The following is a 27,707-nucleotide window of genomic DNA, read 5'->3' as shown; positions in this document are numbered from 1 at the left end:
TAATAAATGAATCACTATTCAAATGGACTATGCTTAAATTGAAAAGCAACATGTAATATTTGACCGCTTGAGACAAGCAGTGGTCATTGAGCAGCAAAATAGGTCAAATATGCAGCTGACATAATCCACAACGACAGTCATAAACTTTCTGGACAAAGCTTTTGGAAACCTGAACTTTACTACTAGCACTTCCAGGGATGATGCGGTCATATTTTATTAGGGCGCTCAATGTTTTTATAACCATACTGAAATGTGAAATTCTATTTTCAATAGTGCCTGTATAAATGGAATCATTTAAGAAAGCACATGTGTTGATTTATTTCAAAATGATGTAAATTATTTTGTCATGTGTATGAAGTGAGTTTATTTAGAAAGACCTAACTGCAAATGACCAGTAGTGGGGAGAGTGGCCAAAAATTGTACTTCAAAATTGTGTGACTCAAGTTGTGGTAAAAAGTGGTCATACAAATAATTACTTCAGTAAAAGTAAAACAGTAATTGGTGAAAAAAAATAATGAGAAGAAAAACAGAGACAAAAAAAGATTATATATATATATATATATATATATATATATATATATATATATATATATATATATATATATGGCTACATCAATATACACCGCGCATACAGTACAGTACAGTGAATCAAAATGTTCCTAAGCCTGCTCACAAGTGCCACTGCCACCTGGTGTTTTTTTGGGGTCACTTATCAAATCTAAAGGTAACGGGGTCTCTGACAAAAGAAATGTGCCTTAGCAGAGACAAACAGACTGACTTATGTGGAGGGGTTTTAAGTAATGGGTTCAATGTAGAATAATGTAGTGGAGTAAGAGTACAGTTTCTTCTTAACAAATCTACTCAACTAAAATTAACAAGTATAGTGATTTGAAAATACTCCTAAAAGTACAAAAGGTCCCAGAAATTACTCAAGAAAATGTAACGGGGTTAATGTAACTTGATACTACCCAGCACTGCAAATGACATAATGTTTTAATGCTTTAGCTGAGTCTTAATGCTTTGCCATTTCATCACATGATGCTTAAGTATGCACCAATAGAATGATAGCGTCCGAACAAAAACCTCCACTTTTACACATTCCACATTTAATGGCCTAATTTGGTGCATTCTGCAATAAAATAGGAAGGTCCTGACAGTCTCTACATTTCCACTCAGATCATTAATCTTTTACACTTTTTCCAACCAATGAAACGGTCCTGCAGGTCCTGTCACTAGACAGTTAGTTTGACACCCCAAGGCCATGGAATAAAAAGTCAGCTTTTTTTCCATACCATATCACAGGGGAATTTGCAATTGTACTTTGAGTGCTATTTTGTTTCTAGAAGAGATATTCAAAGATGGGTGGGATGAGAGGTGCATTACAGCAGTGACATTTCATATTTAATTTTGCATTTGGGAGCATTGTCCATCAGTAATGACAGCAAACACGAGGTTGCAGAGGTCACTAGGGAAAACCAAGCCTCAGTAATTGTTGGGAATGTAGGTATTGGTCCAATCCAAATAAATACTGGGTAGTATCGGTCGATACTGATTCTAGGATTTTTTTTCTTGGAAATTGTGTGATTATTGAATAATTCAGTAAATGTCAAGTCAAGAGAGTCAGACTAAAAAAGCAATCTAGCAAAAATACAACTGCTGTATTAAAACGTCAACAAGACAACTAAAGTAGCTTACATTGCACAAAATGTTGAAAACAAAGTCATTAATGCAAATAAAGTGACAATTGTCCTACATTTCCATCTTTTGGCTCTCTGCAATATGAAAAAAGCACGTTTCGATCTACTGCCATAGTGACAAAAGATTAACAGGTTTTCATTCAGGAACAGTAACATGTTTATGTTTTGGCTGCAGCTCATTGCTCTTAGTATATCGAGCTTTTTTCACGTGTTTAGTGTTGCCACAGTAGCTGACCACTTTAAAAGTCCACACCGCGCTGTGCTTCCTGTTTGCCACATTGGCACATTGGTTAGGAAACGAAACAGCGGTATATGTATCTCAGCATGCATTGCGCATTACTTCTTTTAAGGGGGGAAATCGAATCAGTGGCTGCTAACCGTAGTTGTGAGACCTGTTGCGACTCAATATTGATCCATATATAAGGCACACCGTTTAATAAGGCGCATGGTCAGCTTTGAAAAAAATGGGGCCTTTTAGGTGTACCTACGGTAGGTTCCAGGACGTTGTGAAAAAATCCCGGTCATCATCTGCCCCAGGACCCAGCGGTATACCTTACAAATACGGTAAGTTATTGTAGACACTACACTGATTTTAAAAGTAAAAATTAAAATGATAAGTCAAACCTGGTACTTTTATAATGGTTTTCATGAAATGCCCAAAATTATACAACTCAACATAAAATTGAGAATTGTTTCCACTTTACTGGAAGCAGATTTTTAAGTAATTCACCAACAGCCCAGATTAAATTGATCTTTGATGTATTTATCCTCTAAGTATTAATGAAATGTACATGCAATACACACTTACAACAACAATGCATAAAAATACAAGCTAAAGGGACATTGTGTAGTATTTGACCACACAATGTCACTGTGTTATGTAGTGTTACTAACGAGTGCTAAAAAAACAAGAAAAAATGCAAACAACCACAACTTAAAGTAACCTAATCTCACAATTTTGTTTTTTCTTTAATAAATGAAGTTTTTCACCACTAACAGGAAGCTACGTAATACACATGGTCCCTTTAAAGGAGTTTGAGACATGCGGTGGCACCCATGATTCATGATTTCTGCAGGAGTGAACACATCAAGAAACCGTAGCAGCAAGAAGTCATAAAATCATGTCAGCTCCCACTAGGTTAGGCTCATGTTATGTCAAATACCTCCACCAACAAGTGTTTCTAAAAAGGCTTATTTACCGTAAATTCCGGACTATAGAGCGCACCTGATTATAAGCCGCACCCACCACATTTTAAGAGGAAAACCGATTTTGTACTTACACAATCCGCACCTGTATATAAGCTGTGTGCGCCCACATTAAAAAATGTAACACAAACACAAAATAAACCCAAACCCGACTTTAAGTCCCACGATTGAAACTGAATGTCCTTCATTAAAGTACACAGCCGGCAAAATGAGCGCAAAATGATACCCGAGTCTGGGTCCCGTTGAAAGTAATACAAGGAAAAAAGTGTATATTTCCAAAGGTAAGGGTGGGAAAATATATATATCCACCGCGTCCACAAACACGTCTCACGTTTACTCCACTTCCCGTCAGCCCCCATGGTTTTCGTCCCTTCTTTTTGATTCGCCCGTACAAAACAGATCAGAATAAGTCTCTAAAATAAATACATTACAAAAATACCATTATACATGGTTACACATATTTACAAAGAAAGACGGTACACCGAGAGAGTTTTCCAAGCTTTAATAATCCTCATTTTCCTCCTTAGAACTGAAGCCATCAAAGTCGTCTTCCTCAGTGTCGGAAAGAAACGTTGTCACATAGACGTCGTCCCACGCTCCCATCCACTCCTGATTCTGTGCCCTCCTCTCCGTCCGTTGGTGATGGTGGATTTTTTGATGCTGCCCCACGCTGTCAGGATCCACTGGCAGATTTGCGAAAAAGTTGCCTTTCGCATGCGGCCAGTTTTAGTGAAAGATTTCTCGCCGCTAGTCAAGCCAAGAAGTTGCAGTCTTCCTTGGTGCATATATTCCACCGGTCTAAATCTTACCTTTTGTACTCGAGCGCCGCTGGCGGCCGTTAGAAAAATTACATAAATATGCCGCATCACTGAATAAGCCGCAGGGTTGAACGTTTGGGAAAAAAGTAGCGGCTTATAGTCCGGAATTTACGGTACTTGATAGTTCACATAGTTTTACTTATTACTTAAATCAGTATTGTTGTATTTATGAATAAATGAAGTTTTTTTTTTACACTAGGTGGCGCATGTGATACACATATTTTCTGTAGAATATCTAATTAATTTGGTGTTGCTTTAGATTTACATTTGCAGTGTAAACAATGGCACTGTTACGGTCTGGTAAGCATCCTCCCGCCAGAGGGCCCCAACCAGGTTTGAACTGGACACAGGTGTGTCCACTCATCACACACGATTACCCCGAACCCCTTTATGAGGACATTTTGAATATTATACAATGTGGGGTCATTTTAGCTTCCACCATCACGCCAGGTTTGTTTGTTTCTGGTCTCTTAGTTGCTTTGCTCCATGCATTTTTCAGTTACAGTTTCAGTTTTGGTCTTTTTTTCTGGTTGGTATATTACCTGGTTTTATGATCCCATGTTTGTCGCTTTGTACCTCTTCTTCGTTAAATGCAATAGATCATTTTTAGCACCCCTGTCTCCAGTTCCTGCCTTCCCCACATGGGTACATATCCTCAGAACTTAACCGGCGCGTTACGCAATACATGTCACAAAAGCGTATAAATAATTATTCATAATTTATCAATCCCCACATCACAGAATTTTGTAGCAATCTCATAATATCATGGAAATGACTTTCATGTATAAAACTTCAAGTGATAACACTGTTGCTTGCTGTCACGTCAAACCCTTTCTTTGAAATGTTTCTTATGTGGTCCATTCTTAAACTCTAACATTTCCTAATGCCATAGAGATGTCAAATTGCTCATATTCTTCCACTTGCTGAAATGTAAGCATGGAAAGTATATTAATCATAGCATCAACACCGTGGATAAAACCCAGTGGGCAAGACGCACTGGGAAGAAAAGTTCCATTTTACAGCCCCTAAAGAAGAACATTTCAGATTCAGCTGCAATTGTCATCTAAATGAAAAAGAGCCAACTAACGACATGAGCGGAATAATATAAGGTTCGTATATGACATGGTGCATCACATGGGAGACGAGCGTAGCTTTTGAACGGAAGTTTCCTGAGAGATCAACTTTTTAGGATGTTATGGAATAAATGTGTCCCTGTCTTCTTGGAAGAGGATCCTCTGCCAGGAAATTTGATGCATCGAGCCAGTTATGCATTTTCATTTTGTCATCAGGGAGGTATAATGAGTTTCCTTCATTTCAAAAGGAAAAAGAATAAAAATATGATGCTTGAATAGTAAATGAAACATGGGCAAGACTGTTTACGATTTAAGTCGATTGCCAGGATTAGCTTGGCACTTGTAATCAAAGTGAAATGTTTTAAAATCTAAAGTTTTGTCGTTAATGTACTTTAATCTAGGATATGCCATTTTTTCCTATTGTAAACCTATTTCATAAGACAGTATTGGTATTGGAAAACTATTTGAATAAAATCCCAGATGAATGCAATTTTGGGAGAAGCTGTGTTGAAAGCTTAAGGCCTAAAAGAAACATAATTTTAATTTAAAACAAATAGAAAACGCTGATTGATTGAATTTAGTCAGTTCTTCCCAATTACTTAAAAAGGGTATGTTCAAATTCTAATTAATTCATGTGCTTTTTCTTTTTGCGGACTCTATTGGTATGCTGTCCAGATTTTTGACACACTGTTGCCTTTCGCACTGAAGAAGACTAGCTTTCTAAACGTAATACAGTAATCTGTTGTTTTCCGAGAGGGTTGCGTTCCCTAAAAGTCCAGTGATAGTCAAAACCATACAAATTATAATATGTTCGACTGTTATAAAAAACAACTATAAATCTACAAATATAAGCACAGAATGAATGGTCTTTATCTTAATCATACAATAGTAAAACAAAAGTGTAAGGAACCTGCACGCTATCATCAGGGATCCTTGGATTGAGCCAGCTCTTGGTTGTAATACATTAATGTAGCGGCTTCCCGCAAGTTGTTCCCAGTGGCGGTTCTACACTAAATTACTCCTCTCCAAGACATTTTGTATTGATTTTGTATTACATGTTTTATCCATGGGCAGCACGGCAGCGCAGTGGTTGGTGCGAGTGCGGCACAGTTCTGTGGTCACTCCGGTTTCCTCCCACATTACAAAAACATGCATGTTAGGCTAATTGGCCGGTCCAAATTGTCTCTAGGTGTGAATGAGCGAGTGTGTTGTCTGTCCCTGTGTGCCCTGCGACTGGCTGGCAACCAGTTCAGGGTGTCCCCCAGCCCACTGCCCGAAGATAGGTTGGATGGGCTCCAGCAACCTCGCGACCCTACTGAGGATAAGTGGTCCAGATAATGGATGTATGGATGGATGGATGGATGTTTTATCCATTTCACACAGTTCAGAAAAATGTTGGACTATTTTCAAAGTTATGAATAATGCACGTTATTTTGAAGACAGGAGCCCCTAACTAATTATTTTATGTAAAGTAATACAGTAAATACAAAGTTTATTTCAAAATTGCATTAAGTAATATTGTCCAGGTAAGCCTTAATGCATTATTATTTTAAGACAATTCCTTCCACGATAAGTATGTTTTTTGTGAAAAATACCAATGTCCATTTGTCCATGTCCATTTTCTTTTAATTGATCACTTCTGCTGCTTAGAAAGAGTATGTCAGAACAATTAAAAACATTTAAATGCTTTACTTGTTTTGAACCAGGCTAAAATCACTTTTAACAGTTGTGTGGCCACATTTAATTATCATTGGATATTCCTAATCCACCCAGCATGTACTTTTTTAAAATCATTGTCTTTATTTTGTAAAAAAATTGATCTATTTGTGTTATTTTTTTTCTCCCGCTTTTGACTGCAGTTTTGTTTGGTTTTGTCTCATTTAGGTAAACCTTTTATGTTATGGTATATAATAAATAAAAGAGAGGCAATTGGTAACAAAAATTGTACCACAGGATATTAATATACTTGAGATAAAACGCAAATATACCAATACAAATTAAATCAAAATATTACAAGTTGTTGTTTGCAGATGAAAAAGCGCTTGTGGCTGATTCTGAGGAAAAATTGAGAAGGTTGGTAATGGAGTTTGTAAGAGTGTGTGATTGACGTAAGTTATGTGTGAATGTTGGCAAGAGTAAGGTGATGAAGTGATCATGTGATAGAGTGGGCATGGCGTTGGAAATAAGGTTAAATGAACAGGTGCTGGGAGAAGTTGAAAGCTTTAGGTACTTTGGTTGTGATGTGCCTGGAATGGAGTGCAAGGTATTGCACAGAGTGAATCAAGGAAGCTAGATTTTAGGTGCTCTGAGGAGAGTGGTGAATAACAAGAGTATGAGTATGAATGTTAAGAGAGGACTGTATGAGAGTGTGATTGTCCCGACTGTGTTGTATGGTATAGAGACATGGAGCCTGAGCACAGATTTGAGAAGGAAATTAAATGTTTTTGAGATGCAGTGTTTGAGGAGTGTGTTAAAATGACAAGATTGGATAGATTAAAAAATGAAATTTTGAGAGACAGACTGGAGTAGTAGTGGAACTGAGAAAGCGTGTGGATAAGAGAGTACTCGATTGGTTTGGATACATAGAGAGGATGGCTGTTAAAGAGGATCTACAGAGCAGAAGTAAATGGATAGAGACCAAGAGGAAGGCCACAATTTACGTGGATGGATGGTGTCGTGAGTGCACTGGAGGAAAGAGGTGCAAATGTAGTGGAAGGTAGAGCTCTTGTTGGTGATAGGAAGGAGTGGACAGGTGTTGTGAAAAGATAGTGGGATGTTTGGACGGGTTCTAAGACAGTGATTTTCAACCACCGTGCCGCGACACACTAGTGTGCCGTGAGAGATCGTCATGTGTGCCGTGAGAAATTATTCAATGTCACTTTTTAAAATTTTATAAAACGTTTATATTGTAGCGACCAGAGACGGGAGTCGTAGGCGGGGTGTCAAACAAAGGTGCCAACGAAAGCTGCTTTAATGACATTTAAACTTGCAATAACAAAAACAAACACGAGAGTGGCTCGAGCCGGCCGAATTAAGAGTCCCCCTAGGAACTCGCTAACTAAACAATGGTTCCGTGGGTGAATTATGTAAAACCCACTACACAAGCCCCCCCAGAATTCACCCATAGTCAAAGTCTCTGTGCCTGGTTGGGACGCTGACCCGGCCACTGCGGGTACAAGGAGCTGGAACAGCGGGGGGGTGAGAGCTTGTGGACTCAGTTGGAGAGCCCACAGGTGCTGGGGGCGGAGGGTCAGAGTGGGTACCCACGGGTCCGGAGGGTCGTGCCGCAGGAGGACGGCCGCGCCGTGGGACTTGGGCCAGTTCCAATGGCTTGGACATATTCATGTGGGCAGGCTTAACCCTGTCCACGGAGACAGTCTCTGGCCTACCACCAATGTCCACGACCATGGTCTTGTCACCATGCTGCAGGACCTTAAACGGTCCATCATAAGGAGGGCGCAATGGTCCGTGGTGGGCATCGTGGCGAATGAAAACAAAACCAGCCGAGCGCAGGTTGGATGCAACCCGTGAAACTGGCCTGCCGTGTCGCGATGTGGGGATAGGCACAAACGCTCCCGCAGTGCCCTGCAAGATGGACTTCTCCCTGGATGCAGCCCAGGGTGTCGTTGGGTCTGGGATGAAATCACCCGGCACCCGCAGCACTAGACCGTAAACCAACTCAGCTGAAGAGCACTAAAGGTCCTCTTTGGGAGCGGTCCTCAGTCCCAGCATGACCCAGGGTAGCTTATCGACCCAGTCCCCATCGGTCCAGCTGGCGCGCAGGGCCGCTTTCATCGAGCGGTGGAACCGCTCGCACAACCCGTTAGCCTGGGGGTGGTAGGCAGTGGTGCGGTGAAGTTTGACTCCCAGGCTCTCGGCAACCGTGTTCCACACCTCGGAGGTGAACTGTGCGCCCCTGTCAGATGAGAGATCTGCAGGGGGTACAAAACGGGCGACCCATGTGCCGATGAACGCCCGGGCCACATCGACAGCTGAGGTGGAAGTCAGCGGAACTGCTTCAGGCCAACGGGTCGTCCTGTCCAGGAGGTAAGTGAAACCGTGTGAAGGGGGCAGTGGGCCCACCAGGTCAATGTTAACGTGGTCAAACTTCCGTTCGGGGATGGCGAATGGTACCAATGGGGCCTTGATGTGACGGTGCACTTTGGCGCGTTGACAGGCCACGCATGAGTCGACCTAGTCCCGGACGTCCTTTCTCATCCCTTTCCACACAAACTTCTGGGCCACTAGCTTAATGGATGCTTTCCTGCCAGGATGAGACAGGCCGTGTATTGCCTCAAAAACAGCCCGACGCCAGCCAGTAGGGACAAGCGGCCTAGGCCAACCCATGGAGAGGTCAAACAAAGCTTGGCACCTGAGTCTCCGACCGCAACCTCCTCCAGCCGCAAACCAGTGTCTGAGCTCTTGAGCGTTTGGACGCCGTTATCAGAAGCCTGGTCCACACTCATACTGGAATAATCAAGCCCCAATTGCACAGCGCTGATGGTTGCTCTGGACAGGCAATCCGCAACCACGTTGGACTTCCCAGCAATGTGCCTGATGTCAGTCGTGTATTCCGATATGAATGACAGCTGGCGCTGCGGGCGGGCGGACCACGGTTCGGACGTCTTGGACATGGAGAACGTTAGAGGCTTTTGATCAACAAAGACGATGAACTCACGGCCCTCCAAGATGAAACGGAAGTGGCGAATCGCCAACCAGATGGCAAGTAGTTCTCTGTCGAATGCACTGTATTTACGTTCTCTGGGGACCAGCTGGCGACTAAAAAAGGCGAGTGGCTGCCAAGCATTGTCAACCCACTGCTCGAACACGGCACCCACTGCTAGGTCTGATGCGTCTGTAGTCAGTGCGACTGGGGCTCCGGGGGCTGGGTGAGCCAGCATGGCTGCCTGGCACAGCGCGGTTTTTGTGTCCTCGAATGCCTTGGTCCTCTTAGCGGTCCATTTAACAGCTTAATTGGGTGACCTACCATTGAGGGCCTCGTAGAGTGGGCGCATGACATCAGCGGCTCGGCGAATAAACCTATGGTAGAATGTCACCATGCCGAGAAACTCCCTGAGGCCCCGTGCTGAGGAAAGGTGGAGACGGCCTCTACCTTAGACGGTAGGGGGGAAGCCCCATCCTTGGTGATGAGATGCCCGAGGAAGTGGATGGAGGGTACGCCAAAAACACATTTAGCAGGATTTATAATCAGGCCATGCTGACTGAGCTTGGTGAAGAGGTCGCTGAGGTGCTCCAAGTGTTCCTCTTCTGAGGAGCTGGCAACAAGGACGTCGTCCAGGTAGACGAACACAAAAGGCATGTCCCTGAACACTGAATCCATCAGCCTTTGGAAGGACTGAGCGGCATTTTTCAGTCCGAACGGCATCCTGAGAAATTCGAACAACCCAAATGGAGTTATCACGGCCGTCTTCGGTATATCTGAGGGATGCACTGGCAGTTGGTGGTATCCCCGCACTAGGTCCACCTTGGAAAAGAGAAGTTTGCCCGCCAGGTGTGCAGAGAAGTCTTGAATGTGCGGGACTGGGTAACGGTCGGGCGTGGTAGCCTCGTTAAGGCGGCGATAGTCCCCGCATGGGCGCCAGCCACCGCCTGGTTTCGGGACCATGTGTAGTGGAGAGGCCCAGGGGCTGTCAGATCGGCGAATGATGCCGAGACGTTCCATGTTAGCAAATTCGGATTTAGCAGCTGCCAGTCTGTCTGGATTGAGTCGTCGGGCCCTGGCATGAACAGGGGGCCCCTTGGTTTCAATGTGGTGCTCAACCCCATGTCTGGTCGTGGAGGCTGAGAAGGTGGGCTTTGCCAGACTGGGGAACTCAGCGAGGAGCCGGTGGTAAATATCACCGTCCAAGAGAGAGCTGGACAGACCCTCAAAAATCCCTTTGTCGCGGACACACGCGGGAGAGGAGAAATTCAATGCGTCAACAAGGCGGCCATTTTTCACATCGACGAGTAATCCATTGGCACACAGAAAATCTGCACCAAGAAGAGGAAAAGCAATATCCGCAGTGACAAAGTCCCATGTAAACTGCTGACCCCCAAAACACACGTCCACTGTCCGTGTCCCGTATGTGCGGATGGGGGTGTCATTGGCCGAAGTTAATGGAGGTCCATGTGTTACCCCCCCACATCGTCCACAGTAGCAGGGAGGACGCTCCTCTGGGCGCCGGTGTCACACAAGAACTTTTGGCCGGAGATGGCGTCCCGGATGAACAGTAGCCGGTTTCTTGCGCCTGCACTCATGGCCGCTACAGAGTGCAGGCCTTGAAGTTTCCCGTCGCGTTGGAGGTGCAAGGGGGACGGCACTTCTTGGCCCTGGGCCCAAAACGTGCATGGTTGTAACACAGACCTGACACATTCTGATCGTCAGTGGCCGCGCGTGCCTTGCTGGCTGGGGGCGTCGCACTTGATGGTGTGTAGGTGCGTGTAGGGGCCAGCACCTCATGTGTGTATCTATGTGTGGCCAGGAAAAAACGGTCTGCTTCCTCTGCCAGTGCACGCGGATCTGTAATGGTTGTATTCGCAAGCGCCGTCTGGACATGCGGCGGCATGTGACGCAGAAAAAGTTCAGTGAAAAGAAAATTTGGCTCTTCGGTGCCAAGCAAGTTTAACATCATTTCCATGTAATCCGATGGCTTACTGTCTCCTAAACCCTGAATAGCAAGGAGGCGTCGAGCACGCTCAGAACGCGACAGTTCAAAGATTCTGAGGAGATATGCCTTCAGTCCCTTATATTTATCCAGTTCAGGAGGGGATGTGATGAAGCTCACCGCTCTGGCTGCAGTTGAGCTCCCCAGAGCAGACACCACGTGGTAATAGCGAGAGTCATCATCAGTGATTCCGCGCAGGGCGAATTAAGCCTCTGCTTGTGCGAACCATGTTAACGCCGATGACTCCCAGAACTCGGGGAGCTTGAGAACGGGCGCGTATGCCATGTCGGTATGCTCAGTTTTATGCACGGCCTCGGAAACTTCCACGAGACTAATGTCGGGGTCACCAATGTAGCGAGCAGAGACGGGAGTCGTAGGCGAAGTGTCAAACAAAGGTGCCAACGAAAGCTGCTTTAATGACATTTAAACTTGCAATAACAAAAACAAACACGAGAGTGGCTCGAGCCGGCCGAATTAAGAGTCCCCCTAGGAACTCACTAACTAAACAATGGTTCCGTGGGTGAATTATGTAAAACCCACTACTATATATAATTTTCTGCAAATGTTATGTCATTTTCAAGTGTCTGTGCTGTAAAAAACTGGGGGTATTATAAATTATATTGTAATCAAACATACTGTTCAGTGTCATTTTATAACATTTTTGGTTTGTGGTGTGCCGCAAAATTTTTCCAATGTAAAAAACATGCCCTGGTTCAAAAAAGGTTTAAAAACACTGTTCTAAGGGATGGGCAGGGCATCTGTATGATGCAGCAGGGGTAAACCAGTGAAAGCTGTCGGGCCATGCTGTTGAACAAAAGAGTGTGTTTCATCCGGAAGGACGAAAGCATGACCAACTTGGGTGCCAGTGTGCTTAACTTGTTTGAGTGTTTGGGCATTTGGGTTGGCCATGGATACTTTTTTTGTATGTTCTTTTGGTACTTTTTTCCTTTTTCTTTTATTTGTTTTTGTGCATGTGTTTGTCTTGCTGTCGGTCACCCCTCTCGAGGGATATGACCAGGGTAGATAGATAGACTACAAGTCCTAGTTGTGGTAGCATTTCACAGCTCTTTAGCAATGGCATACATTCCATCCACAGCTGGAAAAACTGTACTTACATTTCTGCCTTTTTGTTGCAATTTTGAGGATGTCTTTGTTGCGATTCATGGCAAGCTTAATCTCACAATGTTTCTGTAATTTTACAGCAACAGTCAAATGAAGACATCTCTTGTTTCCTTGTTTAAGCCAATATAATCTAAAGTTAGACTATAACGTGTTAATAAAATGTAGTACTGGTACACTTACATGTTCTTTATTTACACTGTATAAATGCTCTGTGATTGTGCAGTGAAACATAATCAACCAATGATAAAAAATTGGCTGCTTGGTCAAAAAGCTACGTAATTGGATTGAAGATGGAACCAAAACACAACACAACAGAGAACATTCAAGACAACTGCAGTGAAAGCCAAGTCACGGCTTGTACATTTCACCAATCCTTGGCATGATTGACCACACTAAAATCATATTTAATCCGTTCTCCCCCAACCCCTGAGTAAATCCAGTTTTTGCCCTGACCCGATGGCATCACTATCTTTTGGTATGATGCAATCCAAATACTCTTTACCCAATTGACATTTCAGAGCCTTCTCATATTTCACCTTAAGAGTATTACACAGAACGAACAGCCTCTCCCCCAGACATGGTTTGAGTCAAACACCTGGATCCACTTCCTATTCAGACGGTCTTTTTCCGTTTCTTTTGGCACAAGTGCTCATTATCAGTTAATTAGCATCTGATCAGTGAAACAAACAACTGGTGGTCAGCACCGGAGGAAGCATGCAGTCCCAGTCAGAAATAGTGGTGACGAACCACTGATCAGTAGGGCAGGGCAGATGGTTGGAAATTTGAGTGGACTGCATGCATGTCTGTGGGTGAGCAAATCTCTTTGTGTATAGGGAGGCGGGGTGGAGAAGCGGAATTAAGAATGTGGGCATTGAGCTCGGTTTGTTTGCTTACTGAAACTCTGCATACAAGTCAGGTAACTGCATCAAGTGAAAGACAGAGAGAAAGAGAGAGAGAGGGAGGGAGGGAAAGAGAGAGAGAGAGAGAGAGAGAGAGAGAGAGAGAGAGAGAGAGAGAGAGAGAGAGAGAGAGAGAGAGAGAGAGAGAGAGAGAGAGAGAGAGAGAGAGAGTGTAAGTGAGAGAAAGAAGGAGGGTAAGAGAAAGGGAGGGTAAGAGAGAGAGCGAGCCCAAAAAGAGAGACTGCCTCTTAGGGCTCTGAGGCAGAAGTGATGGATTCAACTCACCACAAAGTGACAGTCTTCTAAAGTCCCAAAGGCAGAGCACAAACTACTTCGGAGTCAAACACCAGCTAAAGTAAATTTTGCTTCCTTAAACTATTGCAACATTTTCTTTTTCCTACTGGACAATCTGGAAGTCAATCTTCTGTTGAGGACATTACTTTTTGATTCATTTTTTTTAGTTGCCTACTGCTTGAATGGACTGAGATGACAAGAAGCCGGACAAAGCACAGGATGTCAAAGCCATCTCACTGAGGATGACGTTTTATCAACACAAATTGCAGTTGGCCCAGCTGCTTGAGCAAGACCGCTGAAGGAGTCTCATCTATACGCTTCCCATTTCTTGTAAGCTTAAAGTCATTTAGTTTGTTGAACCTAAATCCCCAAAATAATGAACATGTTCTAGATGAATGGTCACCAACCTTTTTAAAGCTGGGAGGTACTTTCTATTACAGTTTGACACAAAGATATTGATATGCCTTTCTAAAATCTCAACTTATAATGGCCTCACTATATTGTTGGCAGGTGAGCTGAAATAGCTCAGTCAACCACTAAAACATCATGTCAGTTATTAACCTAATTTCCCGGAAAATCACATTTACCCTCCACTGGTGAGCTATTTTCAGAACGTGTCTGTGGGCCACTCAGGTAATCTTAAGCGGATCCCTGGTGCTCACGGCAACGTTAGAGACCCCTTTTGTACATCTTTGATTATTGACCATGTGTGAAATACTAAATTATTTAACTTGTTGTGTCATTTTTAGATGCAAATGTATATTATTGCATTATTGTTGATCTCTAACGCGTTAGTTGAGAAACTTCGAGCTATTTGCTTGTTGGGGTTTTTTCCTTCACAGTGGAACGATGGAGAGCAGGCTTTTAAGACGCAGCGATTAAATTCTCTCACCAAGTCTTAGCAGACGGTAACAATGGCCAGAAAAGAATGATGTAATTTTTACATAAGTTGTTGTAGTCAAGAAAAAAAAGTCTGCTGTATATTTTCTTAAAGATTAATTTAAAACCTTAACCAAAAAAAACTAAGACCTGTTCAAGAACAAATGAAGGAAGCCCCCTGGAGCTCAAAGGACATGGCAGCAGCAACTCATTCTGCCTTTGTTTCTGTTGCCAAGGTACTGTTTGGATAACAGAGCTTTGACGTAAAACTTATCAAAACAGTTCAGAAAAAGTAACTCATATGACCCCGGGCATTGAATAAAAAAGGCAACAAGAGACACAAACTGTAACCGACCATGCAAGAAGTTCATTGTGCTCTAACATGTTTGCAGGAAGTTTAGAAAGAAAAATGTGTTGTTAAAGCGCTAATTTGGTATTAATCACCTGAAACAACCCGCCATTTTTGGGAAAAACGGGCTAAACATTTACTTGGTGTTCTGCAGGAGACTGACCTTACTCAGGAGATCCCAGTTTGAAAGTGCATCCAATAATGCTATTGTAAAATAAGTACTAGTGTGTGGTTGTAGAGAAAGTAAGAGGCAGGGAATGAAACGGCCAGGATAAAATGTAGAGGTGTGACCCAGAAGAATGATAAGCAGGTCCCTCATTGACAAGGGTCTCTCAAAGTGCGCATGGCAATTCACTCTAATGAGGTGATTTAAGAATGCGAGGAATGCCTTGCTCAAGCTAAAATGAGAGTGACGAGGGTCAGAGACATCAGCCAGTCAGGGAGAAGTGCCCAGCTTGTAATTAATAGGGCAGGACCATTAGCAAATGGGATGGAGCTCGCCAGCGGTCAAAGGTACACTGACCTAACTGCTGCTCTCTCCTATTACGCTTGATTTAACACTAAGTGGAATTACTCAAGTGGAGCTGCCAATCAAATAAGGGTACAGAAGTTTTCCTTTTGCCTTCTTCTATGTCTTTAGAGGCTTGGCCTGCAGATTTCAGGGCGGGTACTAGTACAGTGGAACATCTTTATATAAGCACCTCTAAACACGATCACTTTGGTATACAAGGTTGTTTTCATCAATAAAACTCTTGCCCGCTTTACAAAGGAAAATCGGGTTCACAAGCAGTCCTAGAGGGTACCACTAGAGACCCCTCGAGACCATTCACCGCTCTTGACATCTTAACACCAGCATCAGATCGTTCAGTTTGTGCATGCAAAATACTACAGGCAAAAAAAGTGGTGTGTACATTCCATTTAAAGTTACAGTAACTTTAAGTGTACCGTAGGTGCTAACGAGTCAGTCCTTCATTCTCATACTTACGGCAATTGCTCCCTTTATCAATGATTGCAATTTCTCCTTATCAAGCAATAATAAACCTTACTAACACAGAATTCGTTTTTAATTATTTAATATCGGGAAAATTCGCCTGTTATGTGAGCAATTTGGGCTACAAGCACGACCCTGGAATGAATAAACTTGTAAGAAGAGATACCACTGTATTAGTGTTTTGGGGGTTGTGCTTAATTAAACCATTTGGGAGTAACAACCCAATTTTACTCTTACTCTTCTAAAAATTAGGTGCACCTTTGATCATAGGCACCCAATCCGTTAGCTTCTAAAAACTTCTCATTTTGTTTTAAAAAATACATGCATTAAAAGTACCTTAAATGTAAGCTTTGGTGATATTCAATTTTGAGTTAATCAAATATTCCTAATCCCTGCGTTGGTCTTATAACTAAAATGTTAAAAAGTGACGCATTTAACATGTACACTCATAAATACTGATATTTTTCATGGGCACCAAACATATATCACATCAGAATCAAGGTAACACCGTTCAGTTTGGCATGCCTACAGAGCAGGGGAATCCAAACAACATTTTACGCAGAGAGGGCTCATGTTCAAAGGGAGCCGATATTCAAATATAGTCGGGGGTGCACAGTGGACAACTGCCTATCCTGACTTCTAATGTATTTAGTGAGATTTGAATTTGAAATACGAAAAGCATAATAACACCTACAAATGAAATTTTATGTTCATTTACTTGATTGAAAAACTTAATAATATGATAATAATGAAACAATTTCTTAATAACACAAACATAAATGTGCACTGGTTCTGCATTTCCAATTGTTGAGCAATAATTACATTGCACAAGATTATTGGGGATACCAATACCCAAACCAATATCACATACCAAACCACTAATACAGAAAAATTAGTACAGTACTTATAAAGAAATGACTCTAAATACCAACTTAAATTTAATGTCTTAATAATAAAGCATTTTTTTAATGTCAGTTTACCAAAATGTTAATTTTATGTTTCTGGTTGTCAAAACCCACTAGAAGGGATAACTTCGTGCTTCCTTATCAAAAAAAAAGTTGGTATCAGAACCAATAATGATTCCTAGTTTCAGTGCTTGCTTTTACTTGATATTATAATTTGCATTTTATCTCAAAGTCTTGGCAGCAGAGCAGTTGTAATCAAGTGAATTATTTTTGATGAACTTTCTTTAACATTAACTATCTAATGTCAGACCAAGTTAAAACATATATGGATTGGAACATTTATCACATGAATTGTATATGCGGTTAGAAAATGAAAAATGAATGAATGCCATGCTGAATGTATTTAAGAGATTCTCGCACAAAACGAGGATATAAATGGCTTCATTTGTTTAGGTTGACAATATCAGAGCAAACAAATACAGACATGATAAATATAAAATTCCAATCAGAAAAATAAAACTTAACACTACCATCAAATGATGATGCAGTATTGTTCAAGATTTGTTAGATCGCATGGCGAGAATTTTTTTATTTTTATTTGGCTTCCCCACATTTTTCATTAAGTTAACTTTGTTGCATTTTTAGGTTTGACTATATTTTTTGTAGCAAATTCTATACCAAAAACTGGATTTACCATACTCTACACCTTGAATGTGTAAGACATGTCAAACATACGCCACACTGGCCTGTTGTATCATTCAATATAACCTACCATAAACTTCTGAGTATGTGAAAAAAAGAAGCGAGTGTCTAGGTCAATTCCATCAAAGGTTATGATTTTTTTTAATAATTCAAAACCAATTGCTTCATGTGGCCGCTAGAGGACAGTAAAGGATTTACTCTCAGCTTTAGCAGGCCAAGCCTAGTTGTTTGATCTGCTGTATTTTAATCTTATGGCCCATGCATGCACTGCTAAGACCTTTATTATGTATTTCTTTTTATTTATTTCAAACTAAAATGACAATTAAGGCAAAAATACTTTTTTTCATAGCTCCCCCTTCGATTTTTATAGCATGGTGAGTTGGTGCTGGCGTAAAACTGCATTTACCCAACTGGTAAAATGATTCAGTAAACATGTTCAATGCTAAACTTGAAAATCATATTTTACCATTGTTTGTGGATAAATGTGTTGTGCTTAGAAAAGATCTCTTGATGATTATTTGTAGGGTATGCTACAAAAGTAGGCTGAATGACTAAGCATTATACTGAAAAACTATGAAAGTCTGGATCTGGCCCCAGAGCCAGACATAGTTTGACATCCTTGTCTTGTTAACACAGACAGAGCTAGCACTGATAAAGACATAGCAGAATAAATACACTTTGTTTCTATAGGTCCTGGTTAAAGCTTTAAAGCCATTTGAGTTCAAAGACTGAAAATAAAGAGAAATTCATTGGTTAAAGGACAAATGGAATTGGTAGGTCATAGTTAGCAGTGAAGAACCTTGACATCTAAATGGTAGGGTAATAGGAAACAACCAGCGAGAAAAATTAATGAGACGCAGAGGAATAACACAGCGAGAAATGGATCTTATGTGATCTCATTCTTGATTGAAATCACACACTTCCTTTTCTTCTTTGTTTCCCCCAGGCTTAGTGAATTGGACGCAGTCTCATGGATACCCCTTCAATGGTCCTTCTGGGACTCCTTTTTGCTTATGGGCTAGTCTGTCAAATTCAGGGAAGAATCTCGGACACCCATGGCTACACGGGAGCACAGGAATTTGAGAGTAGTGACGATGGACTGGAAAGGGAATTTCTATATGCAGGCGGGAGAAGCAAACGTGCGTCTGTTGACCAGACGCAGGACAAATGTTCTTACACCTTTATTGTGCCACAGCAAAAAGTCACGGGGGCAATTTGTGTAAACTCCAAGGAGCCAGAGGCAATGCTGGAGAACCGTGTACACAAACGGGAGTTAGAGTTACTAAATGTGGAGCTGCAAAAGCAGAAAAGGCAGATAGAGACTCTACAACAACTGGTGGAAGTCGATGGAGGAATTGTGAATGAGGTTAAGCTCCTGAGGAAGGAAAGCCGAAACATGAATTCCAGAGTTACGCAATTGTACATGCAGCTTCTCCACGAGATCATCCGAAAGAGGGACAATGCTCTTGAATTAGCTCAGGTAGAGAACAAAATACTCAACCAGACATCAGAAATGCAACAACTGACCAGTCGCTACAAAGACTTGGAGCACAAGTACCAGCACTTGGCCTCTTTGGCAGCCAACCAATCAACTCTTATTGCCTTGTTGGAGGAGCAGTGCCAGGGCCGACCTCCTCCCCGCCATGTTCCTGTGGCACAACCGCGGGCTCAGCCACCTCGACCGTCACCGCCTCTTAGTAGGCCTCACCATCCACAGGTTGTTCCTCGTATTAATAAGCCATTCAACAATGAGATACAGAATGACCAAAAGTCTTTGCCGCCTCCAACTATGCCTACGATCATACACAGCCCATCGGCCACTGACAAGCCTTCCGGTAAGTCAGACGTATCTAAACTATTCCAGTAAATATATATTTATACAGTTGCTAGAAACTGATACTAAATGGGGCTTATAACCATTTTTATATTGAAGGGGTTGATATTTTTTTATCCATTAAATTTACTTTGTTTCTTGAATTACCAATATGTTTACACAAATTTACACATACTTATTTGGATACAGATAACAAACATAATGTTTTCCATTATTATTAAGAATAATTTTCCCCGTGTATATATTGTATATCAGTAAGATATTTTATATGCCTCTTATATTGGTTGCAATAAATAATACACTACGTGTTCCAAATTGGATTTTGTGTAATTCAATGTTCTTGAGAAAACATTCAGAAGTTAATGACAATGGAAAGATTTGTCAAAAATGTTAAATGAATAACAAATGTAACAATAAGTATTTTAATTATCAAGCAATTTTTTTGGAGCTATTGTTTATTATTCATATATCCAAACCATTGGATGTTTGTTTTAATTATGTAGTGCTTCAAGAAAGTAGAGTGTTGGTCTTAATCTGATTTTACCATTGGAAGCAATTATAAAGTTGCTGCCGACTTTTTGATATGGTAAAATATTTAATTTAAAGGGATTTTTTTTTCTGAAATGAAAAAAATTGTATTTGCTAATATATAATGATTAATCTTTGTGGACATTTTTCAAGAAACGACATAAAAATAATGTGATTAAAACTACTTTTGTTAATACTAAGTCAAACTCAAAAGTTATTGAGCAAATTTTAATCTACATTGAAAGTTTTAGCTATTAGTTCATGATAGCAGAAGAATTTGGGGAAAAAAGTCGTGTCTCTGCATACATTGCAACTGTTTTACCAGCAAACTATTCAGCCAGAGAACACATTAAAAATGTTAATATGCTTTTGAAAATAATCTTTTTTACAACCTTGACAATGTATATCATAGGGATGTGAATTGTTACTAGCACCGAGTGAGACACGAAAGGTTTTGAGGAACAGAGAAAGCTGAAACAGAGCAATGGCGAAAACTTTAAAAAAGGAAGGCTTGAGATAGCAAGAGGCAATGATGTCATTTGTTCCACTTGCACAAGGCAAGATCCATCGAATGTGTTCCCCTGAAGAACGCAAGTTAACACGTTTGAAAAGATGCCTTGTGACAACTCCACAGACATTCTTGAAATTAAATTGACAACATACGAAATATGTATGGACAGAATTCGTTGGCAATGTTTGGCATATTAATCTTCCGCTGTACATCTGTGTTTGATTGTGATGATGTGCAGGATTCAAGAAGATTAACTAGGGTGATTTATTGCCTCGTATAAGACAAGTATCATTGTTTTCCAATATGTTAACACATCTAAACAATTTTGTATACACACCTTCCTATTCATTGGTGCCATCAATATTGTCTTTATCATTACGCTTTATTTACGGCGGCAGGCGGCTAACATCCCGGCAAAACTATCGAAACACTTTCACGCTCGATGATGGGAGCAATATTAATGTAAAAGCCAAAAAGGTTCACAAATGATGTGTAGTAAAGCTGAGACGCAACATTTGGTTCAAATAATCCTCAAATTTTGTGAAATTGTCGTGCTGCGAGCATATAGAGGCAGTAAAAACTTTGCTACCGTTTCATCATCCCACTGTCAAGGATGCTTTTGCCCTCTTGCCAGTGTTTCTTTTGGCTCCACAACGAGCGACTATTCCCCCTTTGAGAGGACAAGCCAAAGTCAATTTTACTGTTAAAACGAAAAGCTCATCGTTGAGGAATGGGATTTCTTTTTGTCAGAATCCAAAATCTCTTTGTGGTTTTGTCAAAGATGCCGCTCCACCAAATGTGATGACAAGGCTCCTGGATAAAATATTACCTGCTTGACATTTTGCCACATTTCCCTCCAGGTCCATTTAAAGACTGCCTGCAAGCTCTGGAAGAAGGCCACCCTAACAGCGGCATGTACTTGTTAAAACCAGAAAACACCAACCGTCTAATGCAGGTGTGGTGTGACCAGAGACATGACCCAGGCGGCTGGACCGTAATCCAAAGGAGAACGGACGGCTCTGTCAACTTTTTCAGAAACTGGGAAACATACAAGGTAACCAGCTGACACCAAATTAAGCACAAGGGCCACTGGGAGCTTGTGGTGGGTCTGGGACTCTGACCATATGTGAAGAAAAAATTAGTAAATTGATAACACTTTAAATGAGAATGTCGATGTACGAGGTTTTTTGTTAAAACAAAAATCTTACGCTACATACGAGGGTTAATCCAAACTATGACCTGTCTCAGAGGCTACCACTATAGACCGCTTGATAATGCTGTCAGCATCAGCTAATCTGGGTTGGCGCTTGCGTTTCCCACCATAAATGCCTGATCCCGCTAACTTGTTGATATTATGCAGCAAGTTTGATTTTATCGTATTGCATCCTCTTTTGTGAACCGAGCCAAGAGATCTGGGCAAAAAAATGGTGAGATGTTTTGCGAGAAAAAACCCCAGAATGATGTCTATTGAAACGAAGCAGTAAATACACAATCACGTGTTTGTGGGAGTGACCTTGCTAAGAAGTATAATATTTGTACGCTATTGGAACAGAGAGATTTCATTGAGGCTAAAATATTGACCAGAAATCCAAATGTTTTCCCTGAGCATAAATACAACTGTTTACCAGTAAATCACAAGGCTTGAATGAACAAAACGGTGAGAAACAGATTTATTTTAACCCCCTGAGATCAGAAATTGCATTCATGTGCTCATCAGAACATGTGTTGTGTGATTCAAAGCAGGTGTCGGGTGGGGGATAGCACAAACCAGTGAGCTTCATGACGGATGCTAAAACAATGCTCGGATTATGTGCTTTGCTTTGTTTTCGCTAACAAATGATTACGCTAACCCTCAACGGAAGTCTTAGATGACTCATACGCTCCATTTACAACAATGTTCACTTTATACAAACAACTTTATAAAGCAGCTAAATTTGTAATTGCCTTTAGAAAATAATCCTCTGTCCTAAAATATCACTTTGACAGATGTGATGTTTTAAGTTTCCAAACAGAGACATTCATAACCACAAGGTAATTTTTCCTACTTTTGCACTTCACAGCAAGGGTTTGGAAATATCGATGGCGAGTACTGGCTCGGCCTGGAAAATATCTACTGGCTGACGAACCAGGGCACTTACAAGCTTCTGGTGACTCTGGAGGATTGGTCTGGCAGGAAAGTGTTTGCAGAATACGCCAGCTTCCGAGTGGATGCCGAGGCCGACTTTTATAAGCTGCGAGTGGGGCGTTACCATGGCAACGCTGGCGACTCCCTTACCTGGCACAACGGAAAACAATTCACAACACTGGATAGAGACCATGATGCATACACAGGTACAAAGGCTTCAAAATAGTTCTGATTTAAAAAATGCATATCTGTCAACCTCACCTAATTGCTGTTTGCTCCACTTACTAATATTTGCAATTGTGTTTATTAATTGATTTCGGAGAGAATAACATTCATCAACTTCAAGTCAATGGAAGGAGACCATGAGGAAGGCCGCGATTGACGTGGATGGATGGTGTTATGAGGGCACTGCAGGAAAGAGGTCTAAATATAATGGAAGCTAGAGCTCTTGTTGGTGATAGAAAGGAGTGGAAAGGTGTTGTGAAAGGATAGTGGGATTGTGGACGCGTTCTTAAGGATGGGCTGGGCACCCGTATGATGCGGCAGGGGTAAACCAGTGAAAGCTGTCGGGCCCTGCTGTTGAACAAAAGAGTGGATTGTGTCACCCTGACCCGAGTGACATGGCTGCTTTCTGGTGTCCCATTTATCTGGAGGGACAAAAGCATGACCAGCTTAGGTGCCGAGGTGCCTAACTTGTTTGGGTGTTTGGGCAATTGGGTTGGCCATGGTCCCAAAAATTTTGTGTGTTTTTTTCTTTTTTTTTCCCCTTTTATTTTCTTTGTTATTGTATGTGTTTGTCTTGCTGTCGGTCACCCCTCTTGAGGGATATGACCAAGGTAGATAGATAGATAGATAGATAGATAGATAGATAGATAGATAGATAGATAGATAGATAGATAGATAGATAGATAGATAGATAGATAGATAGATAGATAGATAGATAGATAGATAGATAGATAGATAGATAGATAGATAGATAGATAGATAGATAGATAGATAGATAGATAGATAGATAGATAGATAGATAGATAGATAGATAGATAGATAGATAGATAGATAGATAGATAGATAGATAGATAGATAGATAGATAGATAGATAGATAGATAGATAGTGTTTATTAAACGTTGGATGTGTTGTTTTGAGGTGTCCTTAAAAAGTGGAAAGTACAATATTTTCTCTATTGTGTTAACAATGCCAAACTGAGTTCAAAGTGCCCCTACACATTTTTGGGCAGTTTTGCTAGTGTAGCATGACAATGGTAAAAGTAAGAAGAGGCCTGTTTCAAGTACAGTTGAAATGCCAACCCAGTCCCCCCCTCAAAAATGAAAAAAGACAAGTTCATTCTAATAAATGCATGTACTTGCACACGCAACTTAAGGAGCTTGACAGAGGCTACAAAAATGACACAAGCGAGAAGATGGCATCAGCGAGTAGACAAGTTCAGAATTTCGTACAGCAACTTTAAGCAAGATTAAACACCTTACAAACACAACACAGCACCTATTTACTCACAGCAACACAAACGATGTAGAATAAAAACAAAGATAATTTGTGGAAACATGTTTATCTTATTTACCAAATAACAACACAATTATTTAAGCATCTTTCTTATGTCTTTCCCCGCTTGAAAAAAATATATTGTAGCTCATTTAACGTATCCATACCTGCCTACACTACAGTTTTACACATTAGGCTACCGCTTTCCATCCCTCTAAAACGCCGGCCTCTTTTCAAAGAAATCTAACACGTTTTCAAATTTAAACAACAAAAGAATCTTGACTAGAAACCAATATTTCAGACAATGACTGTTTTTTTTTTAAATAAGACTAAGTGTTTTTGCGAATAAACCGCTGCAGCATTTGACTTCTGTTTAAATAAGTTTGCAACCTCTGGTTTTAAATAAGCACATGTTTGTTTTTTAAAACAGGGCATGTTCATATTTTTCCCAGCCAAATTCCAGCACTTTTTAAAGACTTTCATCACCGTTTTTTTTTTTCAATTTCCCTAGGACAATTAAGAGAAAAAAATCTGGTGTGAATCATGTATTTTTGCAGATCCACAACTATATCTGCAATTCATATGTCTGATTTTTAATCTTGCTGGTGCATTTATCAAGACCTATGATTTTTAGATCTTGAGTAAATCGGGAATATATTTGTGGATCTGAACAATACGTGCATAAATATTTTGAGACAAATCTTTCCCCATATAGGTGTGTGGTAAGAATGACAGTCATATGTAGCATACATCTTCATTTGCAGGAAGTTCTGCCCATTACTATTTACTACTGGGAAGTTACCTTACATATTTGCATTAACGATAATAAATGTCCATAATTGATACATAATCCTTGCACTACGCTTCCATTAGGGCGCTGTTTAGGTGTAGCATTGATCTGTCTTATGGGCACGACCCGTAGGGGCCGATGATGCTACATAAAACAATGCCATGTTATTCAACATGCGATGGCAAAGCAAAGCCGGAGAGTAGTGTCTGCATCATTTTTAAGCAGATTTGTTGAGGAATATGGCAACAATTTCAAGCATTTACAAGCACTTCACTCAGAATTCAAGCAATCCTTGAAAACACAACATTAAAATATAAGCATTTTCAATGATTTCAAGCACCGGTACAAACCCTGTTTAATATTCTGGAGATGGATTTTGTCTCGCTCTTAAAAATAGAGTGCGCAATCAAATCTATTGGTATTTCATGTAAAGAAATTGGCATATTTGTAAAGCAGTTATTTGCAGACATTGTATTCATTAGGAATTTACGATGACATTGTCTTCTGCCACCATTGACTGAGAGGATCTGGATTAGGGCTGAAATGGGCAAGACGAGATTGGTCTTTTGATATCCCGAACAAAAACGAATATACAGCATAGACAATTTGAAATGATCAAAAATCTTATAAATTACAAGGAAAACACATAAATTGACAGGTGATGAAATGTATTGTACTGAGTGCCTAATATCTGTTCAGGTAACTGCGCCCACTACCAGAAGGGAGGCTGGTGGTACAATTCCTGCGCCCATTCCAATTTGAACGGCGTTTGGTACAGAGGTGGCCACTACCGGAGCCGCTACCAAGATGGAGTCTACTGGGCAGAGTTTAGAGGTGGAGCCTATTCGCTCAAGAGAGTGACTATGATGATCCGTCCAAACGCAAACACTTTTCACTAGCTATTGAAATAAAGAAATAATTTCCCTGCAACAAAACACAAAGGTTCACGGTTTCTCAGCAGCTTTATTACCCCTGTGGCATCCCATATACATTGTTTTGGTACATTTGCTCAGGTACATTACTGCACAGCGCAGCAAAACTCTTTCTCTTGTGTCCTTGCTTATTTGCACCCATCTGGAAAGAGATACTTTAAAGTAGAAGTTCATTTATGGGGGTCACAAATTTAAAAGCAGTAAAAAGCAGGTTAAAAAGCTGTAAAGAGCCACCGGTATATAGTACTTGTATCACGACTGAAATGTTTGTCCACAAATACATATATTTAAAAGCTCATTAAAAAGGGAAATGTTTAATGTAAAGAGATTTGAGAAAAATATTTTCCCTACAAACATTTCTACTATCATGCTCTTTCAGACACAGGAAATGGATCCAATGATTATTTGCTTTATCCTAAATAGAAGCTTAAAATTCATCAGTGTAGTGACATTATTTTCTACAAGATAAGCCAAATACAACATATGGTGTAAAAATACTGCAGTTTTTATGTCCCTGATGTTTGACTTTGTGACATACAGAATGTTGTTTACTTATTTTAATACCTTTTACTGCTTGAAACTGTTATCCAACTGTTTTCTTCTGCAGATCAAGCATTGTGTTTACTGTATAAATTGAGAGATTTGTGATGGTTAACAAGAATGTGTTTGTACATAAGATATTTGTAATATAATCTAGTGAATCAATTTATGGTATAGGTATGAACAAAATGCAATTAAATTTTTAAGAATAAAGTTGACTCTTCTTTCATGAGAAAGCAGCTTAGAAGATTGATGGAAGCATACAACTAAGTGCTGATTAAGCCCTGAAAGATGATCTTTTTAAGACATCTTAATCTTCACTATCTATTCAGCAATAAAAAAGCAATTCTCAGGAAACAGAAGTTCCATCCATCCATCCATTTTCTGCGCTGCTTATTTTCGCTAGGTTCACAGGAGTACTAGAGCCAATTCCAGCTATCTCAGTGGGCAGGGGACACCATAAACTGGTTGTCAGACAATCTCAGGGCACACAGAGACAGACAACTCACTCGCTCATTCACGCCTAGGGGCAATTTGGACCGGCCAATTAACCTAACATGCATGTTTTTGGAATGCGGGAGGAAGCCGACGTGCCCGGAGGAAACACATGCAAGTACCGAGAAAACATCAACTCCACAAGGGGAGGCTATGGTAGCTGGACTTGAGGCCTGGACCTCCGCACAGCGGGGCTGCGGGATAACCACTCCTCTGCCGCACCGCTGGAGCAGAAGTTGATGAATGTTATTCTCTTCGAAATCAATTTAGGTAGACGTCTTTGAAATAGTATCACTCAAAGATTGTTTGATGACATATTAATGTCTGTTTGCTTTAGATGACCACTTCAAGTGTTACATACTGATTTATAGTAACAATAAATAGTCAAATAAATTGTGCTGTCAACAGCTAAATATATATATATATATATATATATATATATATATATATATATATATATATATATATATATATATATATATATATATATATATATATATATATATATGTTTATCGGGCAGCAAGGCGGCGCAGTGGTTAGCACGTGTGCGGCACTGTTCTGAGGTCATGAGATCGAACCTCCTGTGTGGAGTTTGCATGTTCTTCCCGTGCTTGCCTGGGTTTCCTGCGGGCACTCCAGTTTCCTCCCACATTCCAAAAACATGCATGTTAGGTTAATTGGCCGGTCCAAATTGTCCATACGTGCAACTGGTTGGCAACCAGTTCAGGGTGTCCCCTGCCCAATTCCTGAAGATAGCTGGGATGGGCTCCAGCACCCCTGCGACCCTACTGAGGATAAGCAGTGCAGATAATGGTTGGATGGATATATGTATATATAAAACTGCCACCAT

At 40.8% G+C, this 27,707-nt stretch overlaps 1 protein-coding gene across 1 annotated transcript; it reads left to right on the top strand.

The window, feature by feature from the left end:
• The first annotated feature begins 13,743 nt into the window (after positions 1-13,743).
• On the top strand, positions 13,744-26,562 carry angptl2b (angiopoietin like 2b). The gene is made up of 6 exons (XM_088335013.1): positions 13,744-13,838; positions 13,945-14,107; positions 18,550-19,438; positions 21,337-21,530; positions 22,537-22,807; positions 25,589-26,562. Exons 3-6 carry the CDS (start codon positions 18,574-18,576, stop codon positions 25,786-25,788), a joined length of 1,530 nt encoding a protein of 509 aa, XP_088191139.1. The 5' UTR covers positions 13,744-13,838; positions 13,945-14,107; positions 18,550-18,573; the 3' UTR covers positions 25,789-26,562.
• The last annotated feature ends 1,145 nt before the right edge of the window (positions 26,563-27,707 follow it).

This window comes from Urocampus carinirostris, chromosome 5 (genome assembly GCF_059441175.1).
Source record: "Urocampus carinirostris isolate Australia breed hairy pipefish chromosome 5, RoL_Ucar_1.0, whole genome shotgun sequence".
Classification (NCBI taxonomy): domain Eukaryota; kingdom Metazoa; phylum Chordata; class Actinopteri; order Syngnathiformes; family Syngnathidae; genus Urocampus; species Urocampus carinirostris.
Note: the sequence above shows the minus strand (reverse complement) of the source record. Positions and strands in the feature narration are given on the sequence as shown.